At 67.6% G+C, this 12,886-nt stretch overlaps 1 protein-coding gene across 2 annotated transcripts in view; it reads right to left on the bottom strand.

Moving 5' to 3' along the window:
• CASKIN1 (CASK interacting protein 1) overlaps nucleotides 1-12,886 on the bottom strand; it is a 33,576-nt gene that overhangs the window by 2,356 nt on the left and 18,334 nt on the right. Inside the window, exons 4-20 of one of the 2 annotated variants that reach the window (XM_075767678.1) lie at nucleotides 12,694-12,839; nucleotides 12,499-12,594; nucleotides 12,100-12,230; nucleotides 11,919-12,027; nucleotides 11,571-11,679; nucleotides 11,356-11,450; nucleotides 11,153-11,270; nucleotides 9,322-9,537; nucleotides 7,163-7,270; nucleotides 6,890-7,008; nucleotides 5,726-5,813; nucleotides 4,179-4,276; nucleotides 3,667-3,777; nucleotides 3,476-3,577; nucleotides 2,874-3,012; nucleotides 687-2,795; nucleotides 188-584 (exon numbers count right to left, since the gene is read on the bottom strand). In XM_075767678.1, coding sequence (XP_075623793.1) covers nucleotides 188-584; nucleotides 687-2,795; nucleotides 2,874-3,012; nucleotides 3,476-3,577; nucleotides 3,667-3,777; nucleotides 4,179-4,276; nucleotides 5,726-5,813; nucleotides 6,890-7,008; nucleotides 7,163-7,270; nucleotides 9,322-9,537; nucleotides 11,153-11,270; nucleotides 11,356-11,450; nucleotides 11,571-11,679; nucleotides 11,919-12,027; nucleotides 12,100-12,230; nucleotides 12,499-12,594; nucleotides 12,694-12,839 — 4,291 coding nt within the window. The remainder of the gene's footprint in view (nucleotides 1-187; nucleotides 585-686; nucleotides 2,796-2,873; nucleotides 3,013-3,475; nucleotides 3,578-3,666; nucleotides 3,778-4,178; nucleotides 4,277-5,725; nucleotides 5,814-6,889; nucleotides 7,009-7,162; nucleotides 7,271-9,321; nucleotides 9,538-11,152; nucleotides 11,271-11,355; nucleotides 11,451-11,570; nucleotides 11,680-11,918; nucleotides 12,028-12,099; nucleotides 12,231-12,498; nucleotides 12,595-12,693; nucleotides 12,840-12,886) is intronic. The other variant, XM_075767677.1, reaches the window with a different exon arrangement.

The following is a 12,886-nucleotide window of genomic DNA, read 5'->3' as shown; positions in this document are numbered from 1 at the left end:
CATTATGCTCCAGCAATGTCCCCACAATGTCACCCCTGGCACAGCCCTGCTCCCACCGCAGCGGCACAGCCTGACACCCTGCCCGTGATGCTCACGGCCTCCCAACCCCATGTCCCCACGCAGCTCAGTGGCACAGCGCAGCCCCGTGCCCTCCCCTGGGACCACTGACTGCCCCACGCCTCCTTACTCTGCCGCCTGACTGTCCTCCTGCTTGATCTTCTCCTCCACAGCCTGCAGCGCAGCAGCCAAGGACGCGCTCGTCTCCTCCAGCTTCTGTTGTGCCAGCTCAGGGCCGGCGCTGTCGACGGAGGGGCTGGCGATGGCGGAGCGCGGCGGCTTCACCGGCACCTGCTGGGGCTGCGCACCGGGCGAGAGGGGCTTGGCGGGGCTGGAGCAGAGCGAGGGCGGCGTGCTGGACGGCTTGGCGGCAGCGGCACCCAACTGCCGGGCAGGGGACGGGGCCGGTGTGGAGCCGGCGCTCACCGACTGGATGGCGGCATGGGGCTTGGGGGGCTTGGGAGCCGTGGGGGGCGGCGTGGGCTTGGGGGACACCGGGGGTGGCGTGCCATGGACCCGCTTGACCTCTGCAGAGAGAAGAGAGAGGGGCAGAAGGGCAGTGGTGCCAGGTGGGACCCCCGGCATCTGCCCTGAGGAGCTCCCGTCCCGGGGGCTGGTGGGGCACCTACCTGGGCTGCCAGGGCTTGGGATGGGCACCTTTTTGGGGACAGGCACCGGCGGCCCAGGCACCTTCTGGGGCGGCTGGGTCAGCACAGGCTTGGGGGACACCGGTGGCTTGAAGGGCTTCTTGGGCTCCGTGGGCGGCGGGGCGTAGTCGGGACCATCAGGGCGGGCGGCGGGTGGTGGGGTGGTGGGTGGCTCAGCCCCACTCAGCTCGGAGGCCGGCCGCCTCTTGACGGTGCCGGTGCCATTCTGGTAGACAGCGAGCGGGGCCGGCTCCAGCGCCGGCTCCTTGTCCTTGGCCTTGGGCCGGCGCTTGACGGTGTCGGACTCAGTGAGGACAAAACGGACACCGTCCTGCTGGCTCTGCCTGGCCCGGATCCGCCGCTTGAGCGTGGCGCTGGCCTCCACTTTGGCCAGGTCCCCATGGCGGTGAGCCGGGGACAGCCCCTCGCCCACATCCCCCCGGCTCGGCCCCAGGGGCCGCGGCCGCTGCTTGATGGTGAGGTTGCCCTCCTCGGCAAAGGGGATGCCATCCGGGGAGCCGCCGCGCTCGACTCGCAGTCGCTCACCAGGGCCATCGGCGCCCACCTCCGACCGCACGCTGTCAGCACGCTCACGGCGGGCAGCCGCCACCAGCCCAGTGACGGGGCCGCTGATGGTCCGGCGCCGGTTCACCACCTCCCCATCCAGGCCAATGGCCTCCTTGTGCTTGACAGTGGCCAGGACGGTGGCCACGCGGGCACGCTCAGGGCTGCCCGGGGGGGCCCCTGGTTGCAGGTAGTAGCCCTCGGGCGCCTTGGCCAGCCCCGGCCCACTGGCCCCGTGCGGTTTCTGCAGCGCCAGCGCCCGGGCCCCACCACCGATGGAGGACATCTCCAGCATGGCCGCGATGCTGCGCACGCTGCCGGCACTGCCCGTGTCCACGCTGCCGCCTAGGTCGCTGGCCCGCCGCTGCTCCCGACGGCTCTCCCCTTCAGCGGCGGCGGGCCCAGTGGCCGCCTCGCCTTCACCGTCCTTGGGGAAGTCCTCGGCCATGCCGGCGCTAGAAATGGCGGAGCTGGAGCGTTTGGGGGGGGGCGGCGGGGGCCCCTTCTTCTTGGGGCGGACGGCAAAGGACTGGCTGCGGTTGACGTTCTTGTCACTGCCGGCGGGTGCCCGCACCGAGTGGCTGCGCCCCACGCGCCGCTGGACGGTGGCGTAGGGCCCCGCGTCCGGCACCAGCAGCTCATCCCGCTCCTGCTCACTGTCAGAGGCGGCGTAGCGGTTCAGGCTGTGTGCCCGCTTCTTCGGCCGCCCCGGCTCCTCCTCGCCCTCACCCGCCGGTGGCAGGCACAGCACTGGCACTGAGACGGGCAGGACGGGCACCCCTGGGGGTCCCCCCTCGCCCTCGGCGGGCTGTGGCAGGACGTAGGCGAAGCCGCGGTGGGTGGGCGACTGGGGCAGGGAGCGGGGCGATGCGGGGCGCTCGCCCGGTGGCAGCAGCTGCGGGGTGGGCTTCACCTTGGCAGTGGCATGGGGTGCCGGCGGGCCTTGCGGGGAGGGGGGCCGCGGCTTGCCGGGGGTCTGTGGCGGTGTCAGGTGGCCAGCAGAAGACGGGAAGGGCTGCCGGGGCTTGCCGGGCACTGGTGGCACGCTGGCACGCTTGACGGGGTGGCCGTGCCGGGGCGGGCGCCCTTCCTTGGGTGGTGTGGGGGGACCCTCACTGGCCCCCTCTGCCAGGTACTCCTGGCTCTTGGAGATGGCGGTGGTGGGGGGGGCCCTCGGGCCATCCCCCAGCAGCTCCTGCGAGCTGCTCATCAGCCTGGTGCGGCCACCCAGCCCCGGTGGCGAGCGGTAGCCAGGTGCCGCGGGGTTCGCAGCCTTCTCAGAGAGCTCCTCAGGGGCTTCACCTGTCATGGCCACCTGCAGCTCACTGCTGAGCTCGCTGTCCTGGAAGGTGGTCATCTTGGGTGACTGGCACTCAGGTGGCTCCGGAGGAGGGGACTCAATGGCCAGCACCTCCGGGCACGCCGCTGCCGCCTTCCTCTTCAGCGTGCCTGGCTCATACTTGCCCAACTCGGCACGCTGCAGCTCTGCCAGCTTCTTCACTGCCAGCATCAGCTTCTTCTGGTGGCCTGGGGACAGCATGGGGCATCAGCGCCAGCACCGGGGGCTGGGGCCACCACAGCCGGCGCTGCGGCACGGGACCTTACCCAGCTTGGTGATGCCGATCTCCTGCAGGTCCTCCCAGGTGATGTCAGTGATGAAGTCGATGTTCTCATAGCCGTTCTCCACCAGCACCTTGTAGTACTGGGACAGGCCGATCATGGAGAGCCACAGCGCCAGGTTGGCCTAGGGGAGGCGTGGGGCATGGCTCAGCGCTGGCTGGCAACAAGGTCTGACCCCGGCAGCGCAGCACGCATGGGGTCTCCCCATCCCGTTGGCGGACGGCCCCAGGGGGCTTCCCCATCCCCACGCTGTCCCGGTGTTCCACAAGCACCCAGAGCCATGCCCAGCCCCGTTCCCATGGGAAGCCCCTTGCTGTGCCCAGCCGACGGGGCAGGAGGGGTGTCAGGGGGACACGTGGTGTCACGTCCATGCGGTGACAGTTGGCACCAGCCTGACGGTTCCCCAAGCTGTCAGGAAGGGACGTGCACAGCTTCGGGACCGTGGGATGCAGGCATCATCTGGCAGCAGTGAGCCAGCTCCCACTCTCAGCCCCCTGTGCCACCCCCTCCCTGGAGGGGACAGGACAGAGGGGACTAATTCCCACCCTGGATGTGGCTTTGGCGGCCCCGGCTCACGCAGCCCTTACCGGCTTGTACTCTGGCAGCCATTCGGGGATATTGAGGTTGTTGATCTCCGAGGCGATCTTCTTCCTGTGCCCCGGCTTGGTGACGCCAATAGCCGTGAGGTCCTGGGGCAGAGAGGGGGGTCAGCGCCGCCCCGCACTGGCCGTGCTCCCCCCCCGCAGCACCGGCCAGCCCCGGCATCCCACAGCCTCACCTCCGGCGTCATCCGGCTAATGGTGGTGATGTCGTAGCCAGCGTTGATGAAGTTGGGTGCGTAGAGCTGCAGCTGGAACTTGCAGAGCCACTGGTACACGGCCTCTGAGCTCTGGGGCGAGAGGGATGGCGCAGCTCGGGGCAGCCCTGGGGACAGGGACCCACCGCCCCTGCCCGTGTCCCCTGGGGCTGTCCCCACACCTGACCGCGTGCTGGGGGGAGGCCCTGGCTGGGAGCCAGCACCGCAGAGGGGCTGCGTGGGGGCTGGTACTGTGGAGTTGGGGGGGGCAGCAGCCGCAGGGATGACTCACGCCACTGGCTCATGGCACGGCACAGCACCCCACAGGCACTGCCATCATGGCCAGCACCCAGAGCCATGCCAGCCTTGGTGGTCACATCACAGGGCTGCCAAGGCACCTGCAGCTATGGGGGGGGGGGGTGGCCGTGCCCGTGTCCCCCAACACCACACTCCACCACGGGGCTCCCCACGCCACCCCAGCGCTCTCTGCTCACCTTTCCCTCCGACGGCGGCTCCATCTTCTTCAGCTGGGGCTCGGCAGGGGTCTGGGGGGCGTACGGGGAGCTGGCCACACTCTGTGACCGCGATGAACCTGCCGGAGAGGCAGTGGTCAGCGGGGCTGGGGCTGCACGGCCCTCGGGCTCTGACCAAGCGAGGTGGGGAGCCAAGCCCCTGTCCCGGGTGGGATGACACAGCCACAGCCCCCGGGTCAGCAGGGCCAGGGCAGGGATGGGAGAGCGACACCTGCCCCAGTACAGCAGCCTGGGCCAGGCGAGCCCCCAGCCCAGCCAGGGGCCAGGGTGCCACAATGCCCTCCACCCAGCGTGGCCCCGAGCAGAGGGAACCAGCTGCAGCAGCAGTAGAGTGGGTTTCCCTGGCTTCCCACCCTCTAGGGCAGCAGCCAGAAGGTTCCTGCTGCCCAAAGCCCTACATCCCTGCTCCTCCGGCCATGCCACCAACTTGGGACAGAGCTCATCCACCCGCTGTGACCCCAACAAGGGGCCTAGCTGGGGAGGGCAGGCTGGCACCCCCACACAGGCACCCCCCACAGCCCTGCTGCGCCCACCCTCCAGCTGGTGCCTTCGCCAGCCCTGGGGGTGACAAGGGGGGCTGAGAAATTTCTGCCTCATATTTCTAATCAGGACCAGCAAGAACAGCCCCTTCCCCCTACTGGCAGCTGCATCCTCCACTCCGTGTGTGTGTGTCTGTGTGTGTCTGTGTGTGTGCATTCCCCCCGCCCGTGTGTGTGCATCTTCCTTGTGTGTGCATCCTTCTGGCATCTGCATCCCACTTGCGTGGGCATCCTCCTCACATGTGCATCCCTCTGCCATGTGCATCTCTCTCACGTCTGCATCCCACTTGCATATGCATCTCTCCAGCATGTGCTCCCCCCTCACCGAAACATGTACATCCCCCCTGTGTTTGCACCCCCCCGTGTGTGTGTGTGCACCCCCCCATGTGTGTGCATCCCCCCCTTTGTGTGCACATCCTCCCATTTCCCAGGTTTCTATCCCCCCTGCGCGTGCATCTCTGCAGCCCGGGCATCCCCCAGCACGTTCACCCCCCACGTGTGCGTCCTCCTCGAATGTGCATCTTTCACCTGCCCCCTGCCCCCCGCCCCAGCGTGTTCCTCCCCCGCGGCACGGGTACCCCCCGCGGTGTGGCCATGCTCCCCCGCTGCCAGGGCAGCCCCCGCCCGCAGCCCCCCGGCCGGCGCTGACGGTGACAGGGGGGACCCCGGCTCGGTCTCCGGCGGGGCTGACGGGGGGGGCCAGGGAAGGGAAGGGGCCGGGGAGGAGCGCTGCCGCCCCCCGCCCGCCCGCGCCGCCCCCCGCCCCCCGCAGGGCCCCCACTAACCGAGGCAGGAGAAGGCCTGGCAGCAGCCGAAAGGCGAGAGAGTCATTTTTTACCCACACGTTTTTCTTCTGGTGACGGGTGCCGTGGCAATAAAAAAAAAGACAAATCCCTGGATCCACGGCACGCCCGCGGCAGGGCCAGGGCTCCTCCTGCTCCCGGCAGCCGGGCGGCCGGCAGCACGCACCTGCGGGGATGTCCTGCGCCTTGGCCGGCCCATCGCCCACGGCAGTCTCTTGCGCAGAAGCCTTCTGGGAAAGGACCGTTGCCAGCAGCTGAAAAACACCCCGGGAAGGGGGGAGAGCAGGCAGGAGTGAGGCGGGCGGCGGGGGCCGGTGGGCGCGGGGGGCGCGTGCTGTGGGTGCCGCGGGTGCCGTGGATGCTGAGGGTGCTGCGGGTGCTGCGGGGTGCTGCAGCAGCCACCCCGCCGCCAACCCGGGCGAGGGTGGGCAGGGAGGGGCGCAGCAGATTCGGGCTGCAGCGGGGAGAGCGGGAGCAGCACAGATGGTGCTTCGCAGGCAGCGGGAACCCACGGCATCGCAACACCCCGAATCCAGCCTGATGCACGCCCGGCCCAGGGTGCCAGAGTAGGCTGCAGGAGCCCCCCTGCCCACAAAACAGATCCCCCATGGCCGTCAACGCAGTGCTTGGCTCAGGGGCATGCAGACCCCGGTGCCCAGCCTGCTCTGGCATAAGGCAGGCAGGATGCCAGGGGAGGTGGGCTCACGGGTGCCTCGGCCTGGGGACGGGACACGCCAGGCTGCCCTGGGCAGTGCACAAAGCGCAGGGGTGCGGGCAGCAGTGTGCAGTGGGCAATGTGCAGGCAGCAATGTGCAGTGTGTAATGTGCAGGCAGCAGTGTGGAGCGTGCAATGTGCAGCGGGCAACGTGCCGGCAGCAGTATGCAGTGTGTAATCTGCAGTGTGCAATGCAGGCAGGAGCGCACAGCAGGCCATGTGCAGCGGGCTGCGTGCTGGCAGCAGCAGGCAGACGGCAGCATGCAGCGCAGAGCTGCAGTGGGCAGCGTGCCGGTGGCAGTACGCAGCGTGCCATGCAGCGTGCAGCACAGCATGCAGTGCGCAGTGTGGAGGCACCCTCCAAGTGGCAGCAGAGACACAGCGTGGAGCCTGGGCCGGGCCCTGCACGCACCCGCAGCCCCTGCCCAGCCATGGGACGCCATGCCGGGGGCACGCTGGGTGCCGGTAGGACCTCACAGCACCTGGCTGAGCATCAGTCCCAGCAGGGACCGGGGGCAGCTGCCAAGGCAGCAAACGATTGCCCCAGGGCAAGCGCCTGTGCTGGGACCAGAGCGCTGCCGCAGGCTGGCACGGCCGCCTCGGGGCCCGCCTTACCTTGACGCCTTCAGAGCCAGCGTGCAGGGCGTGCGCGCCACTGCCTGCGCTCTGCCCGCTCCCCGAGCTGCGGGCAGAGGCCACGCTGCCTGTGCTGCCCAGGCTGCTGCGGTCGCCACCTGTGCAGAGAGAGGACATGCCGTCATGGTACCAAGCCCCATGGCCGGGCCACGGGACACCGCAGTGCGGGCACACCCCGCCAGAGCCACCACGGTGTCCTGGTAGGTGCCTCCCCAGGTCAGGGAGGCTCCCAGCAGCACGTGCCCACCATACCTGCAAAGGGTTTCCGCAGAACCCAGATCTCCTCTGCAGGAGCTGGTGTGGCTGATCCACCCTGCGACGGCGAGAGGTGGGACGGGCTCATGTCGGCCCCGCGGGACCCTTGGTGGCAGAGCAGAGAGAGCAGCCATCAGGCATGTGTGGCTCCGCATGCTCGGGCTCGCATCGGTGTGACCCACGGCCCCGGGGCCCATTGCTGCTGCACGCAGGGAAAACCCCACAGCGAAGGTGGGGGGTCCTTGGCTATGGCCGTGCTCAGGGATGCCAGCGCCGTCCCGGGGGCCTGTCCTCCCTCCAAGTGGCTGGCATGGGGTGACAGTGACCAGCCCTAGGACCCTGTTCTGCAGGGCATCCCCTGCCAGCAGCCAGGCAGGATGTCCCAGTGCCCCGGCTCAGCCTGGGCAGGGGATGGAGACCGCGTTGTCCCTGCACGGAGCAGGACGGGGACATGACCCAGTGCGGGGGAGCAAAGGGAGCAGGGCAGACTCAGACAATGGGGATCAGTGTCCCCATCCCACTGTCCCCCGGCTGAGGCAGCGCTGGCCATGCCCCCCCCACTGCCTGCACCCATCTGGGGGAGGACGCAGGAGCAGTGTGGGACCAGGCACTGGGTGCTGAACCCCTCGAGCTCCCCAGGGTGCTGATGGTAGCTGGCAACATGTGGGTGACACAGCAGTGGGTGAGAGCACCTGGCCATCCCAGCAGGGCATGGCTTGAGGGTCACCCCCTAAGCACCACTCCTCCACCAGCTCACCCTGCTGCTCGCCTCCACTGGGTCCAGCTTGCACCAGCGCCGGCCGGGGATGCCCAGCGCTGAGCTTGAGGTTTTAAACAGCATCAGATGAGATGGACAACAGCCCTGCAAGGCCCGGTGCTGCCACAGCCCCGCCACCAGCTGCAGAGTAGCCCGGCTTAGCCTAGCCCCGTCGCCAGCCACCAGGTACGGGGCATCACCACCGCACCGCTCCCCAGGCCGTTTTCAGTCGTTAAGCCACTCGCCCCATTAGCGGCCGGGCCATAGCAGGGGGTAGATGGTGCAAGGTGATAAATTCACCGAAGGAGCGCAAGGGGGAACAAACAGCCACGCCGCAATTGGGCTGAGACGTCTCTGAGCCGCACGTGCTGCGGTCGCACTGAGAGGAGCCCACGCTGCCCGGGCAGGCACGAGGCTCTGTGCAACCCAGTGAGGAGAGAAAGCCCCAGGGAAAAGTTTTTCTCCCTTGTCCCCATCACTGGCAGATGAGCAATGTCAAGCCGCAAGTGTGGCTGGCTCAGTGCTCTCCCAACACAACCTGCTGTGCCCCCGCCGCCGGGGCGCATGCAAAGACTCCCCCAGCCTCCAGAGAGCGGGCAACAGCCCCTGTGGGCACGGCATGGGCTGCAACCCTGTAAAACCCTCAGCCAAATATCTGCTCTCTGGGTGCTCCTGATCCATGGACCTGCAGTGTCCATCACCGGGGCACTGCCCGCCCTGAGACCATCCCCCAGAAAAGCCTGCCCGGCACCGCAGCCCCTTCCCACTCCAAGCACAGCCCCGACCCGGTTAGAGCAGCTCACTGGGTGTCGAACACCCTGCAGGGGAGGCTGCAGCGGGCAGAGGGTCCTCGCACCCAAATTTGCCTCCCGCGGCTCCCGGCCGGGCACCGCGCTGCCCAGCGCTGCCCCAAGGCACAGAGCATGGAGAGTGTATTTGGGGGTCCTCACGCACCCGGACAGGGTAGGCAGGAGAACAGGGACCGTGGGCAGAGCACGGACAGCCGGCAGCACAGCGCTGCCTCCAGCCCTGCCTCGCAGATGGGGACACCAGGATGGCGGAGGTGGGATGTGCCGGCAGCGCTAGGGCAGCGCTGGAGAGGGCGTGCAGGGGAGGGAGCCGACGGCATGCATGTGTGTATCCACGCGCCTGCCTGCATGCACACACACACACACATGCATGCACACGCCTGCATGCACACACATGCACACGTCTGCACGCACACGCCTGCATGCACGCACACACGCCCGCGTGCACGCGCTTGCACGTGCCTGCACGCACCCGCGTGCAAACGCACCGTGGCAAGGGGAGAGAGACCAAGCAGAAAGAAAAGACTAGATACACACTTTAAAGGAAAAGAAAGAAATCCATCGAGAGCACGAAGCGAGCGGTGAACTACCTTGTCCGTAACGCGGCTCGTCGGCACTGCTAGGGGAGAGCCTGTGATAGCCAAAGGAACTGAAAAGAGTCTGATGGGAATGTGGTGGTGGAGGTGGAGGTGGAGGCAGGGAATGGAACGGATGGGACGAGGCGTCACCGTTTAGCACAGCAGCCCCGTAAGCCGGGAGCGGGATCTTTTGGTACTGTTGGGGGATTGTTACAGTCTCCCATGAACCTGATAATAAAACATAACAAGAGACAAAATGAAAAGAATCAAAATAATAGAGACACGCTCAGCGCCACCAAAAAAAAAAAAAAAGAGAGAAAGAAAAAGAAAAAGAAAGGAAAAAAAAAAGCAGCAAACAAAAAAAAGCAACCAAAGGAACGTGAAGAAGCCAGAACCGACCCAACCGATGCAGAGCCGAGTCAAGGAGCAGCAGCAGGAGCTCAGCGCAGGGCCCAGCCTGACAGCAGGGTACGGCCCACGGGCAGATCCTGCAGACCCACCATGGCTCCCCGGCAGGGCGTGGATGCCGGGGCAGCCCCGCGGTTGAGGCAGCAGCATTGCCATGGGGCTCCCGGCACCATGGGGCTGCCACAGCCGGGCTGCCGGGGGTCCTGCTCCCCGCAAAGGCATCCTGGGAGGAGGGGGACTGCAGGCATGGCTGGGCTGGGGGCTGCAGCACCAGCACCCCTGTGCCCGGCCGGCCAAGCCTGGTGCAGCCGCTGCCTGCACCCCACACTGCTGCCCCGCTGCACGGGGCCCAGGGCTGCAGCTGATGGGATGGCTATGAGACCCACACTCTGCCAAACATCACCGCGGAGCTGGCTGCATCCCAGGAGACACAGACCTCATCCCTGTGATATCAGCACATGACCCACACCCAGAGGGCAGCGCTGGACCTGCCCGTCCGGCACATGGCACCTCCGCAACCGGTGCGGCAGTGCTCGGCAGCCAGCAGGCACTTGTGCCACCGTTCCCCTGGGATCTTGTTCAAGCGTCGCCATTCACTGCCCGCACCCCAGAGATGTGGCCGCCCCCGAGATCGCACAGAGCTGGGCAGCGCGTGGCTGCTGGAGGGGAGCACACTGGTTGATGTGGGGGCTTTCAACACTGCCTGCAGAGGCACCAGCCCCATCGTGCTACTCCCGGCAGCGGGCACAGCCACGGGCAATCCCAGGGCATCACGCGCCCTGTTGGGAGCCTACAGGAATGGGGATGGGGACAGGGACAGGCAGCTGCAGGGCAGGGGAGCAGGGTCTGATCCCTGAGACAGCCCCTGGCCAGGGAGAGGGTCCCTGTGGGGCAGCGCCAGGTCCCTGGCACCAGCGCCCAGCCCCTCTGCTCAGCCCCTGAGCACCAGGTCCCATGGCCTCACCGCTGCACCACCCCCCCTCAGACCAGTGATGCCCCCAGCTCTCCCCATGCACCGACCTCCTGGAACCGCAAATGGCTGCCCCAGCCCAATGCCAGCCTGGCCCCGGGGCTGCCCCGTGAGCACCCTGGGGCTGCCGGTACCGACCCCCACGTGCACCAGGAGGGCACCAACCCCACAGGCATGACAGGGACAGCGACCCTGCACACTCAGTGGGGGCATCGGCCCCACACGCACGACAAGAACAGCAACCCTACGTGTGCAATGGGGACACCGACCCCACACACTCGAAGGCACTGTCCCCATGCACACGACGGGGACATGGACCCCACATGCATAACGGGGATATCGCCCCGGCTTGGCTTCACCAGCTGCACCCCCCGACACCCCCGGCACCGCCAGACTGAAACAGGGCTCCCCGGGGCTTGGGTTTAGGAGCAGCCCTGTGGGGGTGGGCAGGGGGGGGTTATTTGCCTGTTCGCTTGCTTATGGCCTCGACGAGGCTGGAGGGGAAGTAGCCCACGCGGTCATTGCCGGTCCGGTTGTCATGAATGCAGCCCTTCCAGCGCCCGTCCGCATGCTGCTCCAGCACCTGTGGGCAAGGTGTGGGTCAGGGGATGGTGTCACCAGTGGGGTGTCCCCCCCCGGCTCCCCCAGCCCCCCCCAGCCACACTCACAGTGATGATGTCCCCAGCTTTCACATTGAGGCTGGTCAGGTCGTAGTTGTTGCAATAATCCTTGACGGCCCGGACCTGCAGAGCGGCGGAGGCGTCTGCGGGGACAGAGCGGGAGCGTCGCCGGCCGCCCAGCCCCACCGTGGGTGCCGTCACCCCCAGCCCAGCATCCCCCCAGCACCGGCACAGCCACCCTGTGCCCCCCCCAGACCTCCTACCCCGCAGCATCTGCTTGATCTCCTTGCTGGCCTGGCTGGTGGTGAACTGGTTGACAATGTCCAGGGCCGTCTGGTTGTACGTGTTCCTGACGTGGGCATTGATCCCACTCTGCAACGGCACAGAGAGGGCTTGGGAGGAGGCTGCCCTCTGCCCCGCCACCCCCAGGGACCCCCCTGGGCCACCCTGAGACCAGCAGCTGGAGGGCACAGCTCACTGCCTTGGGGTGTCCTCGCCTGTGACCCTCACCCCCATTTCCCAGGAGAGGTGCACGTGCTGTTCTGCAGCCCCCAGCTGCAGGGCCACCCCTTTCCCACAGCCCCTCCCTAGGATGCTGGGGGGGCCCTTACATCCAGCAGCAGCCGCACCACATCCGTCTTGCCGCACAGGGCCGCCTCGTGCAGCGCCGTGCCCGCCTTGGTTTGCCGGTTGATGTCGATGCCAGCCTGCAGCAGGAGCCTGCGGGCAGATGGTGGGGTCAGCGAGCCCGGGGGGGGGTACGGCGCTGCCCTCCCTGCCCACGGCACCCACCGGATGATGTCGATGTGGCCATTCTTGGCGGCGAGGTGCAGGGGGCTGGTGCCGTTGGGGTCGGTGGTGTCCCCCGGCTTGGGCTCCAGCAGCGCCGCACACATGTTGCTGTTCAGGAGCAGTTGGACCACCTGGCTCAGCAAACACAGACGGAGCAGGGCTGCAAGGGCGGCTCAGCCGCCTGCTGGGGCTGTGGCCCCCGGCCCCCACCTCCCTGCTCTGCCCCTCCTCAAGCAGCCAGAGATCCCCCACAGTGGTGGCACCATGGGCCCTCACTGCCATCCCTCCTGGGTGCTGCCCCGTGGCTCCCTGTGGCTGCTCCAGCACCCCAGGGACCTCACCGTGTCCCTGTCCCCTCCCAATTTTCCTCTCAGAGGTCTCGGCGCTGCAAAAACTTACCCCGACCCGGCCAAATTCACACGCAAGGTCCAGAGGCGTCTTCCCCGAATTGTCCATGATGCAGGGGTTGGACTGGTGCTGCAGGAGCATCTCCGACTGCGGAGGAGTGAGACCCCCAGCTCAGCGAGGGCAGGGGCAAGGAGGGCGGCACGGACCCCCAGCCACCGCCACACCCCGCTGCCGGCCCCACCGTACCACGTCGTAGTGCCCGTGCTGTGCTGCCAGGTGCAGGGGGATCTGGCCCTCGTCCGATGGGATGTTCACGGAGGAACCCGCTTTCAGCACCATTTTCATGGGCTCCTTCTTGCCTTGCCAAGCCACATAGTGCAGGGGCCGCATGCCTGTGGGTGGGCAGGACAGGCGCGCCATGAGCCCCTCGGCACACCGA

This window comes from Balearica regulorum, chromosome 15 (assembly GCF_011004875.1).
Source record: "Balearica regulorum gibbericeps isolate bBalReg1 chromosome 15, bBalReg1.pri, whole genome shotgun sequence".
Taxonomy (NCBI): Eukaryota; Metazoa; Chordata; class Aves; order Gruiformes; family Gruidae; genus Balearica; species Balearica regulorum.
The sequence above is the reverse complement of the archived record's forward strand: the minus strand, read 5'-3'. Positions and strand labels throughout refer to the sequence as shown.